General features: G+C 34.9%; 1 protein-coding gene across 2 annotated transcripts in view; it reads right to left on the bottom strand.

Moving 5' to 3' along the window:
• The window catches only part of CPXM2 (carboxypeptidase X, M14 family member 2), a 294,314-nt gene that overhangs the window by 99,876 nt on the left and 175,071 nt on the right, over window positions 1–19,367 (bottom strand). For both annotated transcript variants that reach the window (XM_007478849.3, XM_001376113.3), the window contains exons 5-6: window positions 18,924–19,008; window positions 14,031–14,181 (exon numbers count right to left, since the gene is read on the bottom strand). In XM_007478849.3, the coding sequence (XP_007478911.1) occupies window positions 14,031–14,181; window positions 18,924–19,008 (236 nt within the window). The remainder of the gene's footprint in view (window positions 1–14,030; window positions 14,182–18,923; window positions 19,009–19,367) is intronic.

Raw genomic sequence — 19,367 nt, 5'->3', positions numbered from 1 at the left:
AGGCTCCAAGGTCAATGGCAGAATAGAAGACTAGCTGGTCTTTGTCCCTGGTCATAATGAGTTTCTTTGTTTCAAGTCCAGTTAAAATCCAAAGTAACCGACCCTAAAAATTATTATTTTTTAAATCTAAAAATATTATAAATATCTTTACTTTCTCAACTTACCCTGTTACCTCTCCGCTATTTGTGGAGGACTAAGCACCAAACTTCTCTCAAAGCCTTCTGCTAAAGAAGGTTCACAACCTTCCTGGTAACTCCAATTTCTAATTGCTGCTCTGCTTGGCCTCCAGTTCATGGTGGGACTGGTGGTTCCTCTGTATTCCCCTTTCAGGATTCTATTATGTGTTTTCTTCCCCAATTAGATTGTAATCTCCTTGTGTGGAAAGGAAACAAGACTGACTATTTGTGGGGGAATGGGGTCTAGTGACTAGCACTTTCTTCCTGCCAGGAGTGGCAGTGGGGTCTTGTGACTAGCACTTCCTTCCTGCTGTGTGGGACTTGTTTCCTGGTGTTGGAGGAGTGAGGAGCTTGTTCAGCCCAGTCTGGAGTGGCATGCTCTTCTTGGTTCAGCCAGAAGATTCAGGCCCAGTCACTTCTGAAGGTTAGACCTGTTCTTGTTTGCTTTCTGTCTACTGCTAAGATTCTAAGAAGACAAAACTGGATTGATATAGAGTAGATGGGAGTGGGAGAACCTTCCGCCAGCCTCTGGCCTAGTCTCAGGTCTGAAGCTGAGAAAAAACTCCAATCCCAACAGGTTATTAAATTTTATATTATTTGAATTCGTAGTCAGATACGTGGACTATCATTTCTGGTCATAGAGGGAGCTGAACTTCAATTCAGTCATTCCAAGACAAATATTCCTTATTGGACCCCTGCTGTGTCCTCTCAGCAGGGGGCATCTCCCTCCCTTGCCTCACCAAGCTATATACCCTCTCTCCCCTTAACTCCTCCATACCCCATACAAACCTCCCATTATCCCCCTGTTTTCCAATCTTCCTATTTCCTTTCCCAATAAATATATTACAGTTGAGGGCAGGAACCATCTTTTTCTCTTAGCTAATGCCTAGCACATAGAAAGTGCTTAATAAATGTTTATGGAATGAAATTAAATATTTTGAAAGAAATAATATAATTTAATATATATATAATAATATAATAATTTTAAAGAGATTTTCTCTGTGAGACAACCATGTCTTAGAACACCAATGAAATTTTTACTGACTTGCACTTTAAACTTTAAGCTATGGGCCTTTCCAAGTAACAGTGAAGATTTATATTATACAGTAAGAGCTATATTGGAGACTGAGAACAAAGGCAAAAAAAAGGAAACAGTCTCTGTTCTCTTACATTCTATTCAGAAAATACAGTGAGAACAAAGACAAGTAAGTAGAAAATAAAAAAAATAATTTGGAAGGAAGTACTAATAGACAGAGGAATCAGAAAAAAAGGCTCTTTTTAGAAAGTAGTACTTGAGCTAAATTTGAAGGGAGGAAGAAGTAGAAAAAGAAGAAAAGTGAGAGAGATAAAGGGAAAAGAAGGAATGACAGAGAAATAAAAGAGAAGAGAGAAAAGGAGGAGAAAGGAATGAAGGAAAAGAAAGAGAGAATAAAGAAGGAGCAAGTGGAGGAAGAGAAGGGAAAACATTCTAGATGCTGATAACAGTCAATGCAAGGACATAAAGATGGAAGATGGAATCAGAGGGAGGAAATACTACATTGACCAACTTGGATGAAATAAGAGTATGATAGAGAATGAGTACTCACCCTGGAAATTTAGGTTAGGTTAAATGGGCTATGGAGGGCTTTAAAAATTACTCATAGAAGTTTGGAGACCAATGAAACTTAAGGAGAGAAATGACTTGGACAGACATGGTTATGAGCAATATTAATTTTACATCACTGAAGAATGGACTCGAGATGGGAAGATACAAAAAGAATAAAATTAAACAACTTGTAAAGGAGTTTATGTACACAATAGCTCACATTTTAATGCCACTTTAATGTTTATAACATCTTCCCCACAAGGACTTGGCAAGGTTTGTAGTGTAAATGTTATCAGAAACTTCATTTTACACACTTACATAAGAGAACATTTCATTATACATAAGGTTTATAATAATGTCATTTTTCAAGGACAAAACTGTGTCATTCAAAGAAAATTTTGGTAGATATTTACATAGCAGGGCAAAATGACATAGGAGTTTATAAAAGAGGTAGTAGTTCCAAGTTTAGCAAAATGCTGGCAATTAAAAATATTTTTATATGGTAACAGATGAATATCTTGAAGTACAGTGGGACAAGATCTTTCTAATTTTTCTAAAAAATATTTTAAAGAAAAATGAATGCATATTTTTATCATTCATTTACACTCAACTTATCCACAAGCTGTTTTCTAAAAGGTATTTGACACCCTAAAAGCCTCAGGAACTTCTTTTAGAAGTCCTTTCAAGCCTGCATTCTTTGAACAGAAGTCACCTTTTCAAAGTACTTGAAATAAATGGAATAAATCCTCAAAACTCAGTATAAAAAAAGACTCCAAGTCTGGTAACATTCAGCTGTAGTTGATCCTAATCATTTCCTGAGGGTTATGGGCCTGGCCACTGGATCCATCTTTACTGTCTCCATACAATTTCACAAAAATTCTCAACAGATATATTCTTCTTAAATGTCAGGTTTGCCATATTTTGAATAGTTGCTTGAAAAAAAATTCCTTCCTTCTAGAAAAGGGATTCTTAAACTGTGTTCCAAGAGATACATACATACATACATATATAGATATATGCATATATTTATATATACACACACACACACACATACACACACACACACACACATACACATACACACACAGGTATCCCTTCCACATTGCAATTTTGCTCATCATAGTTTTGAGTCAGCATAAGAAATTAAATGGTAATTATGGGAGAGTTTAGCAGAAGCTACAGATGACATAGAAAGGCTAGCAAATGGCACAAAAAGTTTAGAAACCCAGATATTCAAAAAACATAAGTATAGCATTGCATAATATCAATATATTTTATTTTTTGATATCGTAAAAGAAAAAAATTCAGACTTCTCTGGTATGAAGGGAAGGCCAATGTTTTTTTAATTTTCCAGAATATCAACCCTTTAGATGTAGAAGGGATATATAAATGCATGTATGTATGTGTGTACACACACACACACACACACACACACACACACACACCACAAGAAGCAGCCATATTCAAATTCAATCTCTCACATATTCTGATTGTGTGACTCTGCTGGGCTGACCTCTCAATGCCTCAGGCATTCTGAAACTGTTACTGGCAGGGAAGATGCCAATTTGTTTTGCTAGATTGGAGTTCCCTAACCTGAGAGCTCCCAAAACCAACAAAATCAAAGGTCTAGTTCCTATTCCTATTTAAAAAATCAATTGGGAACTCAAAACTGTTTGAGTTGTATAAGGTCTTTTATGATAATGGCACTACCTGAATCAAACAATCTGCCAAAATAGGGTTAAATTAAAACTAATGAATTGTGCCACACTCATTTGCACTACCTAACTGGCTGAATGGTCCTGAAGATAAAATTTAGTACTGTACTGTAGCTCACAAAATACAATATTGTGTTGTTATTAATGTGGTACTTTTCAAAATAAATTATAATCTCTCTGCAGTGCAGTTTTCCTCATTGACAAAATAAGATCCCTAAGATCCCTTCTTGCCCAGGATCTAGAATCCTCTGTCAAGCCATCAGCATTTTGGGGCGTATTGTGTTCTTTGTTTTGAAATATTGAAACAGAGTCAGTGCTTGAGCTCAGAGGGATAACCTGTGTGGGAGTTGAAATCTTTAAAACAAAGCAAACCAGAAAAAGATAAGAGTAAAGGCAGCAGTATCAGCTCTTCTGACCTTCCTGTTTACAAGGAAGCATAATCCTAGGGATCAAAGAGATCAGCAGTGTTGCTTAATTAGCTAGAAATTACATTTCAGGCAATCACACAATCTCAGGGGCTACCTGGTACAAAACATACCGGAAGAAGGTTTCCCTTGATAATCAGTGATCCAGATTTTATTTGAAGGTCGCCACAGGGAAGGAATGAACATCTCTTCAAGACATCCCATTCCATTTCTGAATAGCTCTAATTGTTACAAAGTATTTGTTTATCTGAAGTCTAATTTTGCCTCTTTGTAACTTCTGGCCATTTCTTAGTTCTATCCCTGGAGGTTAAACAGAACTATTTTCATTCTTCTTCTAAATAACAATCTTGCAAATTCCCAAGGGAGGCTACCTTAATTCTTGTTAAATTATATCTTTAGGCTAAACTGCCTTTTTGTTGCTTTACTTTATCTTTATAGGTCATTATCCCAAGGTTTTTAAGCATCCAGTTAGCCCGTCTACTGGATGCCTTCAAATTATCAAGATATTTAATACAATAAATAAAAATTAATAGATTTTTTGATCTCAAGAAGTAAATGTATCTGACTGGGATTGAGACAAAACGGAGAACAGGGTTGGTGGAGGAGACATTAGAAACATTTTCATGAACTAGAAACTAGTGTTCAGATTTGTGTGGGTCTTTGACAATGTTAGGGGATTAGATCCAATGGCTTCTAAGGTTCCTTCTTATTTTAAATCTATATCTTGTCCTACTGGCATGGGTCATTGTACCCCAAATTATAGAAGTATTTCAGATCAGACTGTAAGCAGGAAAAGTCCTTTGCTTTCTTGCATCCTTGTGACTACCAACCCTAAAACATCCCATAACTCCTGATAAGACCTTGCTACATCAAAGGGAATGTTCTCTGAGAGGATTATACTCCTAGGATCATCCTTTAGGTTTTGAGATGGACATAAAGATACACCTCCAGGCTATGCCTTGATACCATTGGGGTGTATCTAAAATATCTATCTGTCCCCTAACTATGAGGGTCACCCCCTATGTCTTCAAGCTGTCCAATCCTCCCTTGTGCCTGAGCACATACCCACCTCAAGTCATGTATGGCCTGTTGTAAAACGTATAAAGACCCTAGAAATGATGTCTTCTGGGAAGCAACTTTTCATCTAAGCTGTCCTCCTGGCCAGATTCAACATTACCTTCTAAATGAATAAATTTCTCTTTTTTATTTTTAAGCTATGTTTTGGAGTCTTGCATTCATGCAAAGGTTACCCTTCCCAAACCCAGGGGGTTCACCTCAAGCCCCCAATAACAATACAAATAGCTTATTGGGCATATTGTGTTTTTTTATTTGTTTTTTTAAATTAAATTACATTATGTATGTTATGTTGGTTTGAGGGCTCACACTAACCCTCTCTCTTTCTGTAAGTCACACACTGAATGGTGAAATAAAGCTGTATTAAATTCTGATATAATCAAGTACTCGAATTGCAGAAGAACCTACTTTATAGGACTGATGGCTAATGGGAACTAAGAGAAAACAAAGGGTAAAATATCAACCTGTCTACAAAGAACTCCATCTATTAAAAGAATATTCCAGGTAATAGTGTTGAAAATAATAAATATTATCCCAAGCCAATATCTGATTATTCTTGTGGCAAAGCTGTCCCTACTGAGGAAAAGAAAACAGAAACAAGGATATTGCAGACCAAGATGTGGCAAAGAGGTCAATCAAGGCCACATCCATCTTCATAGTGGCTTAATTACTGTCAAAGAAATCAAGCACAGAACTATAAAGATAGGAGTCTATCAATCTGGGTTTATTTATTAGTGACACTGTTTCAAATAATTCTTATTTCCTGAACTCCCCAGAGGGCTATGTTGCTCATATGAATTCAAGAACACTATTTGATTTCTCTTGTTGATATATATTCTTTAGGCAGCAACATGGCCAATTTGCAGTAAGATTGACAAGAGAAGCTGTCAGAAAAAAAGCTTCTCTTTTATGCTGCTGTTTTTATAGTTCCCAAAGAGAATCTAGCCTGGGCACTGTGGCCCACAAGGGAAATCTCACATTCATTGTAAAGACTTAAGTTGTTTTTTTTTTTCCCCACCCAAAGAAACTTGAGCTGAGAAAACATATCTTGCTGCCATTGACCAGGCATTTTCTCCATCACTGAAGTTTAGTTCTACCTGGATAAGTGGAGATTGGGGAAAACTTCAAGTGAAGATGAGATAACAAATCGGTCTTTTGTAGTTAATAGAACATTTTGCAGGACCCAGAGATTTAGGATAATAAAATTCCAAAATGTGATCCAGTTTCATCTTATCCTACCTAATTCAGGGATAAGCTTGTAATCCATTGGAAGCGGTTACCCAATATGTTTATGAACTAATATGATGGGTATGTTATAATCTAGATGAGACTTGTTTTTCATCTAGTTGTTTTTTGTTATCGTGGTCAGTTCAAATCTCTTTTATATTACTTTGGATTTCACTAAGAAGACTTTGTGGCATTCTAGAAATCATTACAACCATTTAAATGTGATTTTCCAATAAAAGCATTTTGAAAGCCTTGCTATTAGTAAGCTATACTTTGTTCATTTGGATTTTTAAGGCCTTGAGAGGAGGGAAGGAATCAAACCAATGATTTTACTGGCATAGAGAAAGTTTTCCTACTAATACTGATCAGCACCTGTTCTACTTATAGAATTTGAAAGTTGCCCTGGCACCTTAGTGGATAAATGACTTGTCCTTGATTACTCTGCTGGTATGTTTCAAAGAGAGGGCTTGAATTTAGGTCTTCCTAACTCTTAAGTCTTCCCACACCCCATGATTCCATGCTGCCTCTCATTTAGAACTAATACAGAATATATTTCATGATGAAGGCCAATAGTCACCTTTGAAGAAAATATATTTATCTGATTAACACCTTAATTACTGCCTAGATTCAATATATCATTAAAATAATAGTTATTTGTGATTCTGATGTAGATGCAAAAGATAGCTCAGGAGAGAAGGGTCTTCAAGACAATGCCAGAGGAGGAAGGCCTTTGAACTTGAATTTGATGTCTGAATCAGAACTATTCTGTTAAACAATACATAATTCATATAATGGGATTTTACATTTTTAATACTGTATTCAGTTTTATAACTATAAACAGATCAATTGCAAAACAAAAAAACTGCACAATTAAAAGAGCTGACTGCAAAACAAAACTCAAGGGCATGGTTGGTGAAGACTTTCTGGAAAGGTTTTTTGGGATCACTTTCATAAAGATTTTATAAGCAAAGAATAGGAAGACTGTATCAATATAACCTCCTTTCATTTGATTCACCAGTCAAAGTGCCAGTCATGATCCCTTCTGTTCTTTTAAGTCTTCCCTTCTTAGAGATCTCTTGCAGTTTTTAATCTCTGGATGCTTTGAAGACTGAATTGTCTTCTATGTATGCTTGGTCTGATCCGATATCTCTCCTCAAGTTCATCTCCTTCAATGTCATTTCCACTTTCCCATACATTGTATCAAGCAGATATATGGCAAAGTGAAATGTGGTGGGTTCTTTGATTGCTTCTGATGAGACCAGATCAGTGTTAAGAGCACTGGGAGTTTCACTGATATTATCAACCAGTTATTTCTGTCCAATGACAACCAACTAAAGGACTAGAATCATATGTTCATATCCATACTGATATTAGCTATAAATGGAAACAGAAGATATGTCAAAGTAAGGCCTAATTGGAAAGACAGAAATCTCAGAAGTGGAAGAGGTCAGCTAATCCAACTTGTATCTAAACAGATATTTCCTTCACAAAGGGAAGACTTCTAAGTGTGAAAAACCCATTATATTCTGAGGCACTATATTCTGTGATAATTCTTATGGTTAGGAAGATTTTCCCCCCTTACAATGATTCAAATTTTCTCTGAATCTGTCATTCATTGTTCTGAGTTCTGTCCTTTGCGGTCAAGTAGAACAAGTGAAAGTAAGAACTCTCATCTTTTTTTTTTTCATCTCAGTATCTCTAGAATTCAATTACAGTGCTTTGGACATATTAGGTGCTTGATAAAAAGTCTTTGGTGATGAAGTCCTATTCTTTCTTCCCTTTTTATTCCTCCAACACCTTGAACCATCTTGGTTCTAAGTGAGCACTTGCATTAAGATGACCCATCTAGATGATAAAGGGAAAACTATTATATTCTACAAAGTGGAAATTTCCCCAACTTCTCTCAGAGCACCTTCATTAAAAAATCTTCCTCAGATGCATCCTGGCCCATTCTGTAGACAAAGTTTCTAGTACACTGATATTTCAAGGTTCCTATACACTTTATCTTATCTGCTCTTGTTGTTGCTACTACTAATTATATCCATTGTAGGTATATATATCATTTACTCTGGACAGCATTTCCTAATGCCAAGAACTTCCTGTGAAGGGTAAATTCCTGGGAAGAAGTCCCAAGGGTATGTTTTTGCTTTCCAGTTCTTATTCATCTGTATACCCTTTTCCTTTTCCTCTTTCTGATTTTCCCTTCTCTCTTTTCATACCCACCACAAGAGCCAACTGCCTGGGCAAGAAAAGGGAAGATTCTAAAAGTTATAGCATGTTTTATGATTTGAGCAAATAGAATTTGTCACTAGAAATCATAAAGGGTAGTGGTCAAAATGAAGGATGGAATAAACAAGAAACCATAGGAAGGCAGAACAAAAGGACTTTAGAAAAATAGAAAAAATATTTTCTTATGTTCCCAACCACCCATCTTCTCTACAAAAACAATTTATTTGTCTACAAATCAATATACACACACCTTTTATCTCAACAATCTAAGTTTCCAGTCACCACCAAATTAACTAGCAAGAGTTAGTTTCTGTATATGAAGTTTATATAATTATCTGTCTAAAAAATATCACTTCTATTGTACTATAAGCTCCTGGAGGACAGATAGATATTCTTTTGCCTTGTCTTTGTAGCTCCAATGCTTAAGGCAAGGGCTATCATGTAGAAAGCATTTATTTTATTTTATTTTTATATTTTATATTATATATATATTTATTTTATTACTAAAATAAAGAAAAGTTGATGACCTGGTGGACCTATTATTTATTTTCCATAATCTTATTCTCCATATATATGCAAAAAGAGAAGTAGGCACACTTTCACATATCATTCTTTTAAAAATATATATTAATTTAGAATATTTTTCCATGGTTACATGATTCATGTTCTTTATCTCTCCTCTTCCCTCCTTCCTCACTGAGCTGATGAGCAATTCCATTGGGTTATATATGTTTCATTGTTCAAAACCTATTTCCATATTATTAATATTTGCAAGAGTGATCATTTAAAGTCAAAATCCCCAATGATACACTCATTGAAACATGTGATCTATCGTATGTTTTTCTTCTGTGTTTCTACTCCCATAGTTCTTTCTCTAACTGTAGAAAGCATACAGAAAACATTTAAACGCCTGTTGATTGACAGAATTCACTTGATTCTCAAACTTTAGTAATAATAATTTCATTCACTAGGCAAGTGGTTAAGGATAACATAATATTTTCATAATGATTTGCTCTTTTGAATATGAAAGAATTTGGCTGTTATTGAAAATGGATGGAGAGATTCAATCCTACTCTAACTTTCTATGGAAGTCTGAAATTCAACTCGGAAAATTTATTATATAAATGCCATATTGAAATAATACACATGATACATTTCTATAATAGCTTCCCTTCCTTCATTGGTTCTCTTCAGAGAAAAGAATAATTTGGGGAAACTGATTTCATCATTTGCTCAATAGTAAAGAGAAACATTTCATGAAGCATCTGGTTATCTTACATTATTGTGCTCACAGAAAGCTTAAGCAAAATAGTCACATTAAAGCTAATTGAAGTTTAGATGCCCGCATCTCTCATGGAAGCCAAAGAAATAGAGAAATTCTATAAAGAATCTGATAATTTTCTCCAAATTAAGACTACACATACTTTGATGCCCAGTTTCTTCAAAGACAAAATGGGCAGCAAAGAAGAATGATGAAAACTGTACAGGAAAATGAAAGTCAGGGATTAAGGAATTAACAATTGAAGACTTTATAGACTCCTCAGGAATCTCACTTTCTTTATGGTGTGATGTCAGTTTATTCAAAGAAAGATCTTAGGATGTTAGGGAACTGGACGCTTAATGGAAATCAGCAGTGAGATATGAAAACCAGAAAAAACTTGTTTAATCTTACAATATGCTTATAGAAGAATAGTGCTAGATATAGTAGATATCAAAGGGAAACATTTTAAAAATGAAATTGACAAGCCTCTAAACACATCAGAAATGATTGGTTAACAAATCCAAAGGATCATTTCAGAATCATTTAATTGTTCACAGTTAGGTCATCAGCTTATCATGAGTAAAGATCAAACTAAACATTAGATAAGAAGAAAGGATATAAATGACAACTTGCTCTATAAAATTATAGCAGTTTCCATTTGTTTAGTTTTAAATAAACCAGAGCCTTAAAAAGCTAGAAAATATTTCTTTTTTATTCAAAGATATTTTACTTTTCCATTTACGTGTGATAATTTTTAACATAAATTTTCCAACATTATAACACCTAATTTATCTCCCTCTCTCCCTTACTTCCCCACCTCTTGGGAATGGTAAGCAATTTGATATGGGCTATACATGTATTATCATATGAAACATACATCCATATTGTCATTGTTGTAAAAATAAAACTGTAAATAAATTAATGTGAAAGATAGTATGCTTTGATTTCTAACCAACTCCAACAGTTCTTTCTCTAGAGGTGAATAGCATTCTTTGTCATGTTTTCAGAATTGTCCCAGTTCTTTGTATTACTGAGATTAGCTAAGTCATTTAAGTCTGGTTCTGCTAATTTTCTCTGCATCAGCTCATGTATAATATTTCCAGCTTTTCCTGAAATTATCCTGCTTATAAATAAACTAAAAATATTGAGAATGGTTTTTCTGAACTGTGGAGCAGAAAACAGAACTTAGTATTCTAGATATTATGTTCTCAAAGCACAGTAGTATTATAATGTCCCTAAATACAGAAAGTTTTACCATCACTTAAAGCATCTTGTTGTCTTAGTGGAGGGAACACTGGATTTTTTTTTTTGTCAGAAAGACCTAAGTCTTACCACAGAGAATTACTAGCTTTGTAACTCTGAACAAGTCAATTAACTTCTCAGTTTTCTATTTTGTAAAATGGGGATGGCAACAGCTCCTATGGTGTAGGGAAGTGGAAAGAATTTAATGAGATAATACATGTAAAGCACTCTATAAATTTTAAGGTACAATATGAAGTTTAGCTATGATTGTTAATATCAATGTTATTAGATTAGTTTTTCTTCTGGCCATATCACACAGTTTGCAGCCCACTAAAATTCCCAGATTTTCCTCAGATGTACTCTTATCTTGACATGCCTCTTTCATTTTGACAAAGTGTAAGACATCACATTTATCCCTGTTAAATTTACTTTCTTTAGACTTGGCTCAATATTCCAACCTGTCAAAATATTTTTGGATCTTATTCTTCCATCAAATACACTAGCTATTACTCCCACCTTTGTGTAGGAGTAATCTACAGATTTTATAAGCATACTACCTATGTGTTTATCCATATAATTAATTAAATTTTTTAATTTTCAGAGATGCAATTTTTCATTATTTTATTTTTTTTTTTGAAACCCTTACCTTCTGTCTTGGAGTCAATGCTGTGTAAGGCTAGGCAATGGGGGTCAAGTGACTTGCCCAGGGTCACACAGCTAGGAAGTGGCTGAGGCCAGATTTGAACCTAGGACCTCCCGTCTCTAGGCCTGGTTCTCAATCCACTGAGCTACCCAGTTGCCCCCTTCATTATTTTATTAATGAACACTTTGGATATTCAACCAGTTCTAAATCAACCAAGTGTACTACCACCTTGCCTGTTTCTCTCCATTATATCTAAAGAACATAAATGTCTGACAAAGACTTGGCTAGAACCTAAGCTGAATTCTAGGTATTCTATGTCTCTCATTTACTAGTATAGTACTCCATCAAAAATGAAATGTGGTTGGTTCTTGAGGAAGTCATATTAGCTTTTTATGATTCCCATTTCCTTTTTTATCTGTTCAGTTCCTCTAACTATATAGTCTAAAATTTTGCTAGGTAACTTCTGGGCCTGTAGTTTGTAGACTTGTCTCTTCTCTTTTCTGGATTAATTTAAAAACATTTGGACATGAAATATGAAGTAGAATGACAAACATTTATTCAGAATGGATGTCACTTATGACACCTAGCCAAAATATAAATTTTAACTATTTAAAATGAAATAATTGGTTAAATAAAACCCAGGATGATTGTATTCTTCTTCTTGGATTCTGACCCCTTCCCTTTCTTCCCCTGGATTCTTTCTCTTTCCCTCTCCTTTCTGAGATACCCCTCAGAAGAGTAGATGATAGGACCTAGCATGGGCTATAGGTAATAATCATTCATGACCTAAGTTGATGCTTCCCAGTCCATGTAGCAAAGAAAGTTATCAAGAAGAAGATTCCTACTTGGCAAAGAATTAGAAATTGAGGGGATACCCACCAATTAGGGAATGGCTGAACAAGTTGTGGTATATAATTTTGATGGAATACTATTGGGTTCTAAGATATGATGAGCATATTGTTTGCCTTCTCAAGTGGGCAGGGGAGAGTAGGAGGAAGGGCAAGAATCTGGAACTCAAAATTTAAAAAGAAAATGTTAAAATAAATACACTTTTAAAAAGTTAAAAAATGAGGTGAGGAATGATTTCCTCATGAGGGAGGATTTACATGAATTTATACAAAGTGAAATGAGCAGAACCAGAAAAACATTGTATTCAGTAATAGTGATATTATAACAAAAATGAGCTGTGAAAGATTTAGGTACTCGTATCAATACAATGATCCAAGACAATTTTGGAGGACCCATGATGAAAAATACTATCCACCTCTAGAGAGAGAACTGATGAACTCAGTGCAAATTGAAGCTTAATTCTTACACTTTATGTTTCTTGATTTTTTTGACATAGATAATATGGAAATATATTTTGCATGATTTTACATGTATAATTAATATCTTATTTCTTGCCTTCTCAGGAATGAGGAGGGGCTTGAGGTAAGGAGAAAACTGGAAACTCAAAATTTTAAAAATATCTTAAAATAAATAAGTAAGGGAGGCTATTTCTCCTCAAACACTTCTAGAAAGAGCATAACGTCCCAATGAAACATTCATTATTGAAGCGTCATGGGTACCAACCCTCACCTTCCACCTTAAAAAGGCACAAACTTGGAAAGACACCCACCTGACCTCTGCCCTTTAAAACTGACAGAGAATCTTTGTTGAACTAAATGGCACAACTCATTTTCTATTCTGACATATGAACAGCTGCAGGTAATCATAACTTTTGTTTAAGCAGAAGTCTGTGTCTTGGTTTTTCCTAATACAATACTGTATATTATACTTTGACAATGCCTTTGTTGGCAGAGAACACACAGGCAATAGCTACTGTTTTATGCTGATGCTTAACAGATGATAGAAGAAGACAATTTCCCAAATCAGATGGGGATTTGCATTTCTATTTATGCACTGGCCAGCTAAGACCTAGTGGGAAGTGCAGTGGAAGTGAAGTGAGACTACATGGGCTTGACTGGATTCTTGCCACGCTAGAAGAGCAAGTCAAGATGGTTACTTCATGACCCTTAGCAAGATATTTCATTTTCTTGAGTGTCAATCTGTTCATATGTTAAGTGGTTGGACTCAATGGCCTCTGAAGTCCCTTTTGGATCTAGACCTATGTCCTTCTAATACTTCTGGCTATGGACAAACTACCCTCACCTATAAAACAGTGATCATAATACTTGCTCTACCTTCCTCACTGATGTGATATAAAAACTGAATGAAATAATTACATGAAATGTTTTGTAAACTGTTAAGTATTCCTTGAATATAAATTATCATCATCTCTAGCTTATTTGTGCACAGCTGTTTGCACAGTGTCTTTTTCATTAGACTGTAAGCCTTTAGAGAGCAGGAATTGGTTTTGCCTTTCTTTGTGCAAAATGTCTGGTACATAGAAGGCACTTAAATGTTAATTGATTGAGCAAAAATGTCAGGCATTAAGCAAAGAGATCACTTACCAGGTAATGGACAGCCTAGAATTTCTAGCCTTAAGCAGATACTCCCATTATCAAACCATGACCGAGGGTTTATGCGGATATAACGGGCCACCACTGGAACTGGAAGTTCATTGAGGACTGGGATTTCTTTTTCACTGTTTCCTTCAAATATCTATTTGGGAACAAAGGAGAAATGCATGGTTTGATGAGTAATAGTTGTATTATCATTTAAAGGAAAAGATTTGTTTTCCCCCTCAATATTCTACTGGGTATCATATGAGATAGTTAACTCATGGTAATTCATTCCTTTTTCTCATTAATTAAATACACATTCTACATAAGGAAGCACATAGGTATTGCGGATACAAAGGCTAGAAATCAGTATTTCCTGTCCCCATGTGGCTTATATTATTCTAGGGAGATATAGCAGGTACACAAATGAGCATAATACAGAATGTTAAGGAAGGAGACCAAAGGGGAGGTTTTATAGAGAAGCTGGCAACTAAGCTAAGTTTTGAAGGAAGAGGTAGATTCTGAAATGAAGAATGACTGTGCTAAGAAAAGAAGTAGAATATGGATGATCAGTAATTAGTAGTTCAACATCAAAATGGTAGAATGTTCTCAGAATAAGTACTTTAAGAATCTGCTTTTGGCCCTGTGTTGTTTAACATTTTTATCAATGACTTGCACAGAGGCATAGATGGTATGCTTCTTAAACTTGCAAAAGACAGAAAGAGGAGGGGAATAGCTAACAAAGTGGATAATAAGAGTTAGTCTCCAAAATAAACTAATAGCATTGAAGTAAAAGGGGGACAAATGTAAAGTCTTGGACTTTGTTACAACAATCAAATTCACAGGTATAACATTGAGGAGGCATGCATGGATATGCACTCAAGTATTTGGAGAACATCTGAAGTTCAGAGAGGAATAAAAGTTCAGTATGATTCAACAGCATAATTAAGAAACTAAAAATGTTTTTGTGATCCTGGGCTCTGTTAAATGGAATACAACTTCAAGGAATATGGAGGTAATGGTCCCATTGTATTCTACCCTAACTATAACTATAGATTGCCTTTGGAGGCTTCTATTCAGTTACCAGAACCAAAATTTAAGAAGGATTTTTATAATATGGGAAATGTCAAGAGGGGAGCAACCAGGAGGGCAAACAGAATTGATTAGGTGTCATATGAGAATTTGTTAAAGGAACTTGGGGGGATAAAAGAAGTCTAGGGGTTAGGAGGTAGATGGAAATGATAACTGTCATCAAGTATTTAAAGGACTACCAAGGAGAAATAGGGACTAAACTTATTCCATTAGGATCTAGAGGGAAGAATCAGGAGTTAAATTGGGAAAAAGGATGATTTCACCTTAATATAAGAAAGCATTTTGTACCAAAAAGAACTGTTTAAAAATGGAAATCTTAGTCAGGGCCTGGTTGAGCACTTATCCACTCTATTAGAATGGAGATTACTTCTGTGAGGAGATTGGATTAGATGATCATTGAGGTACTTTCTAATTCTCATATGTTATGATTCTGAGTACTGAGTTCAAGGAACAGGTAATCATTGAGTTTTTCTGAAAAAAATTCATGAAGGAGAATTGTATAAAGTAGGACTAGAAAAGTAGATTGAAGCCAGGTTATAAAAGAGCCTGAATGTCAGATAAGGGAGTTCCTATCATTAATGGGCAAATATATAAGAAGTATTCATTCACTGATTAAGTCATTCAGTATCTAATCATAATTCATTCAATGTCTACTGAAGGAACTCTTCTAGGTAAAGTGATTAATCAGGACATAAAGGGGTATGAAGATCAACCTAGGGGATAAAACATACACTAAAATCTATAAAGGAAATTACTACAGGATAAATGGTTACAGAAGTTATGGGAAAAGAATCCTGAGTTCAGAAAAAGACAAGCTCACTTCTAGTTAAAAGATGTATATGGAGGAAGGTGGGGAATTAGATCATTAGAGACAGTATGGAACATTGGGAACTCCTTGGACTGGGATTCAGTTCAAACTCTACTAGGGACTTCTCTGGGAGGTATTAAGCAAGTCATTCCTCATCAGGAAATGAAAAAATTTAAAGTGATAAGTGAAGGGGTAGCTAGGTGGTTCAGTGCATTGAGAATCACATTTAGGGATAGGAGGTCTTGAGTTCAAATATGACCTCAGACACTTCCTAGCTGTGTGACCCTGGGCAAATCACTTGATAACCATTGTCTAAGCATTACCTCATTTATTTCCTTTGTATTTTATTTTATGAATTTAAAGACATTCTAAGAAGGGCTCTATGAGCTTTAGCAGACAATTGAAGGGTTTCAGGACAAAAACAGGTTAAGAATCCCTAAATTTGGTGATTACTGAAGTTCATTTCATTCATTTCTTAACCCTTAACCAATTTTACAACTTAATTTTCACTAGGTTGTGCTTAGCACAGTGACTGGCACATAACAGACATTTAATAAATGTTTGCTGATTGACTTGCTATCTCCTGCTATGCCCACTTTTTAAAAAAATGCTTTAATTGTCATGCAAAGCACACTTTTGTATTGGTTGTTGTTGGGAGAGCAAACTTATACATAACCAAAACCCCCAAATAATAAGTTCATTGATGTGAAAGACACCTCCAACAATTCACTCTTTGGATGTGGATAGCATTCCTAGTCATAAGTCTTTCAGGATGGTCCCAGATCATTGTATTGCTGAGAGTAGCCATATTTTCACAGATAATAATCATACAATATTGCTGTTATTGTGTACAATGTTCTCCTAGTTTTGCTGTGATCATTCTGCATCAGTTCCTGCAGATCTTTCCAACTTTTTCTGAAACCATCTTGCTTATTATAGCATATTATTCCATCACTAACATGTACCACATTTTTTCAGCCATTTTCTAATTCATGGACATTCCCTCAATTTCCTATTCTTTGTCACAACAAAAAGCTGTAAAAGTAAGTCCTTTCCCCTTTTTTATTAGGTCTTTGTGATACAGACCCAATAGTGGTATAACAGGATCAAAGAACATGCACAGTTTTATAGTCCTTTGGGCTTTGTTCCAAACTGCCCTCCAGAATGGTTGGATCAGTTCACAACTGCACTAAAAATGCATTAGTGGCCCAATTTTGCCACATCCCCTCCAATATTTACCACTTTCATTTACTGCTATATTTGGTCATTCGGATGGGTGTGATGTGGTACTTCAGCTTTGTATTAATTTGCATTTCTCTAATCAAGAATGATTTGGAACATTTTTATATGGTTATTGATGACTGATTTCTTCATCTGAAAATTTCTTATTCATACCCTTTGACCAAATTATTTGTCAATTGCGGCAAGGCTTATATTCTTATAAATTTGACTAACATATCTATAAATTTGAGAAATTAGACCTTTATCAGAGAGATTTTTTATAATTTTTTTCTCAGTTTGTTGTTTCCTTTCTATGCCCACCTTTGAGCTCAAGTCATTAAGGGTCAATGCACATGATGCCTCAGTTTGAAGGATCTTCAGAAGTTCTTAGTAAAATTCCTCTGTCTTTAACCTCTACAATGGACAGTGCAAAAAATGCTACAACAACCTTCTCAGTGGTACTTCTTTCACTTAACATTATCTTTAGCACTCTTAGTTTTTGGGATTCTGGGTCCTCTAATACCATGATAAAAATTGGAGTTAAAACTTTGTATAAGGAGTTAAGAAATGTTCTTTTGAGGACCAGGCATGTGACTTCTTTGATAGGGGCAACTCTGGATACATCAGTTCAGAATGGCATTCTCTCTTTAATTTGTCATCTCAAGAAAAGTACTTGGGATACTGAAGGGTTAAGTTACCTTCCAAGGTCACAAAGCTAGCATGCATCAAACATAAGACTTAAATCTCCCTAACTCTAATGCCAATTCACTGTCCACCATGCCAAATTTCTTCTTGAATTAAAAAAATTTAGAGATTCAGGATTTGATGACAATTTCAGAGCAATGGAATTATATGATTAGAGAAAGGCTTTCCAGGTAAACCCCAAATCACTGAAGCTTTCAGTCAAAAAGTATTTATTGAACACCCATAATTTATACAAAGCAAAAAATATATCTTGGATGATAAGAAAGGTAATCAGAGATATTGTTTTGCCCTAATGGCACACACAGTCAACCATGGCTGTCTAGAGATAGGCATAAATAAGCTACTGCTGGTAGAGAGAAATAAAGATTGTAATTAAGTGGAAGGTTACCAGAATGGACAAACCATCACAATTCTGGAATATGGAAAGAACACATATATGCATGCATATGTATATACACAAACACACAAAAATACACAATCAGCCTGATTTATAGAGCTCAGTTTAAAAGGCACTTTTAAACTATTAAAGAATTTTTTTTTTAAAACTATGAAAACTCAATTTTAATAGCATTTTTCACTGTGTTGTATAATGAAGTTCCACAATACTGGTTAATTCTGAGTGTGTTTCATTCTTTAAGAAATGTGCATGAGAATTTCAATGACTAATTATAATTACTAAGAATGGTAATCTAGAACCCAATTATACATAATTCTTTCTCACCTTCACTTTTGAGTGAAATATGAGTCATTAAGGTAGTAAATGTGGCTATAGATACATCAAATAAATTGACTAACTAGTCATCCTTTTATTTTGCATTTAAAGCTTTTCTTGAGTACTATGAGGCAATAGAAAGGATGCTTAACTGGGAATTAGGACACCTAATTTCTAAGTATTTATTCCTCCATTAACTAGGGGTATGTCCTTGGGCAAATTGACTCACCTCAGCAGGCATCATTTCAATTTCCTCATCTATAAAATGAGAGAGTAAGGAGGAACTACAGGAGATGATCTCTAACATCCCTCATAGCTCTAAATTTCTATGGTTCTAGTGCTGTCAACTATAATTAGTACTCACCACATCTCCTGATCCATTCTTAACAGTGATCCAGGTATGGCTGTCATTGCTTACCATTACCTTGTAAGAAGTCACCCAATCACTCCTAAATAGAAAGTAAAAGTGAACTGATATTGGTACATATGTTTTAAAAAGTAATAGCAATACATATAAACAACATGAGGTATTTTTGTGATATTTGTCATACCTTGATTTACAAATTCATATGATAAACTTACATTGATATCTCCTTGTAGAGTATAATGGAACAGAACTGACAATATAATAAAAGAGAATTGCTTAAGTTACAAAAATGAGAATGATTTTCTCCCTTATAATCACCACCACCCAGCCTTTCTATCCCATCTCCATGAGGCTATATACATATATATGTATGTATACATACATATATATATATATATATATATATATATATAATCACATAGAGCAGAGGCATCATTTATT

The sequence above is a fragment of the Monodelphis domestica genome, chromosome 1, assembly GCF_027887165.1.
Source record: "Monodelphis domestica isolate mMonDom1 chromosome 1, mMonDom1.pri, whole genome shotgun sequence".
Classification (NCBI taxonomy): Eukaryota; Metazoa; Chordata; class Mammalia; order Didelphimorphia; family Didelphidae; genus Monodelphis; species Monodelphis domestica.
The sequence above is the reverse complement of the archived record's forward strand: the minus strand, read 5'-3'. Positions and strand labels throughout refer to the sequence as shown.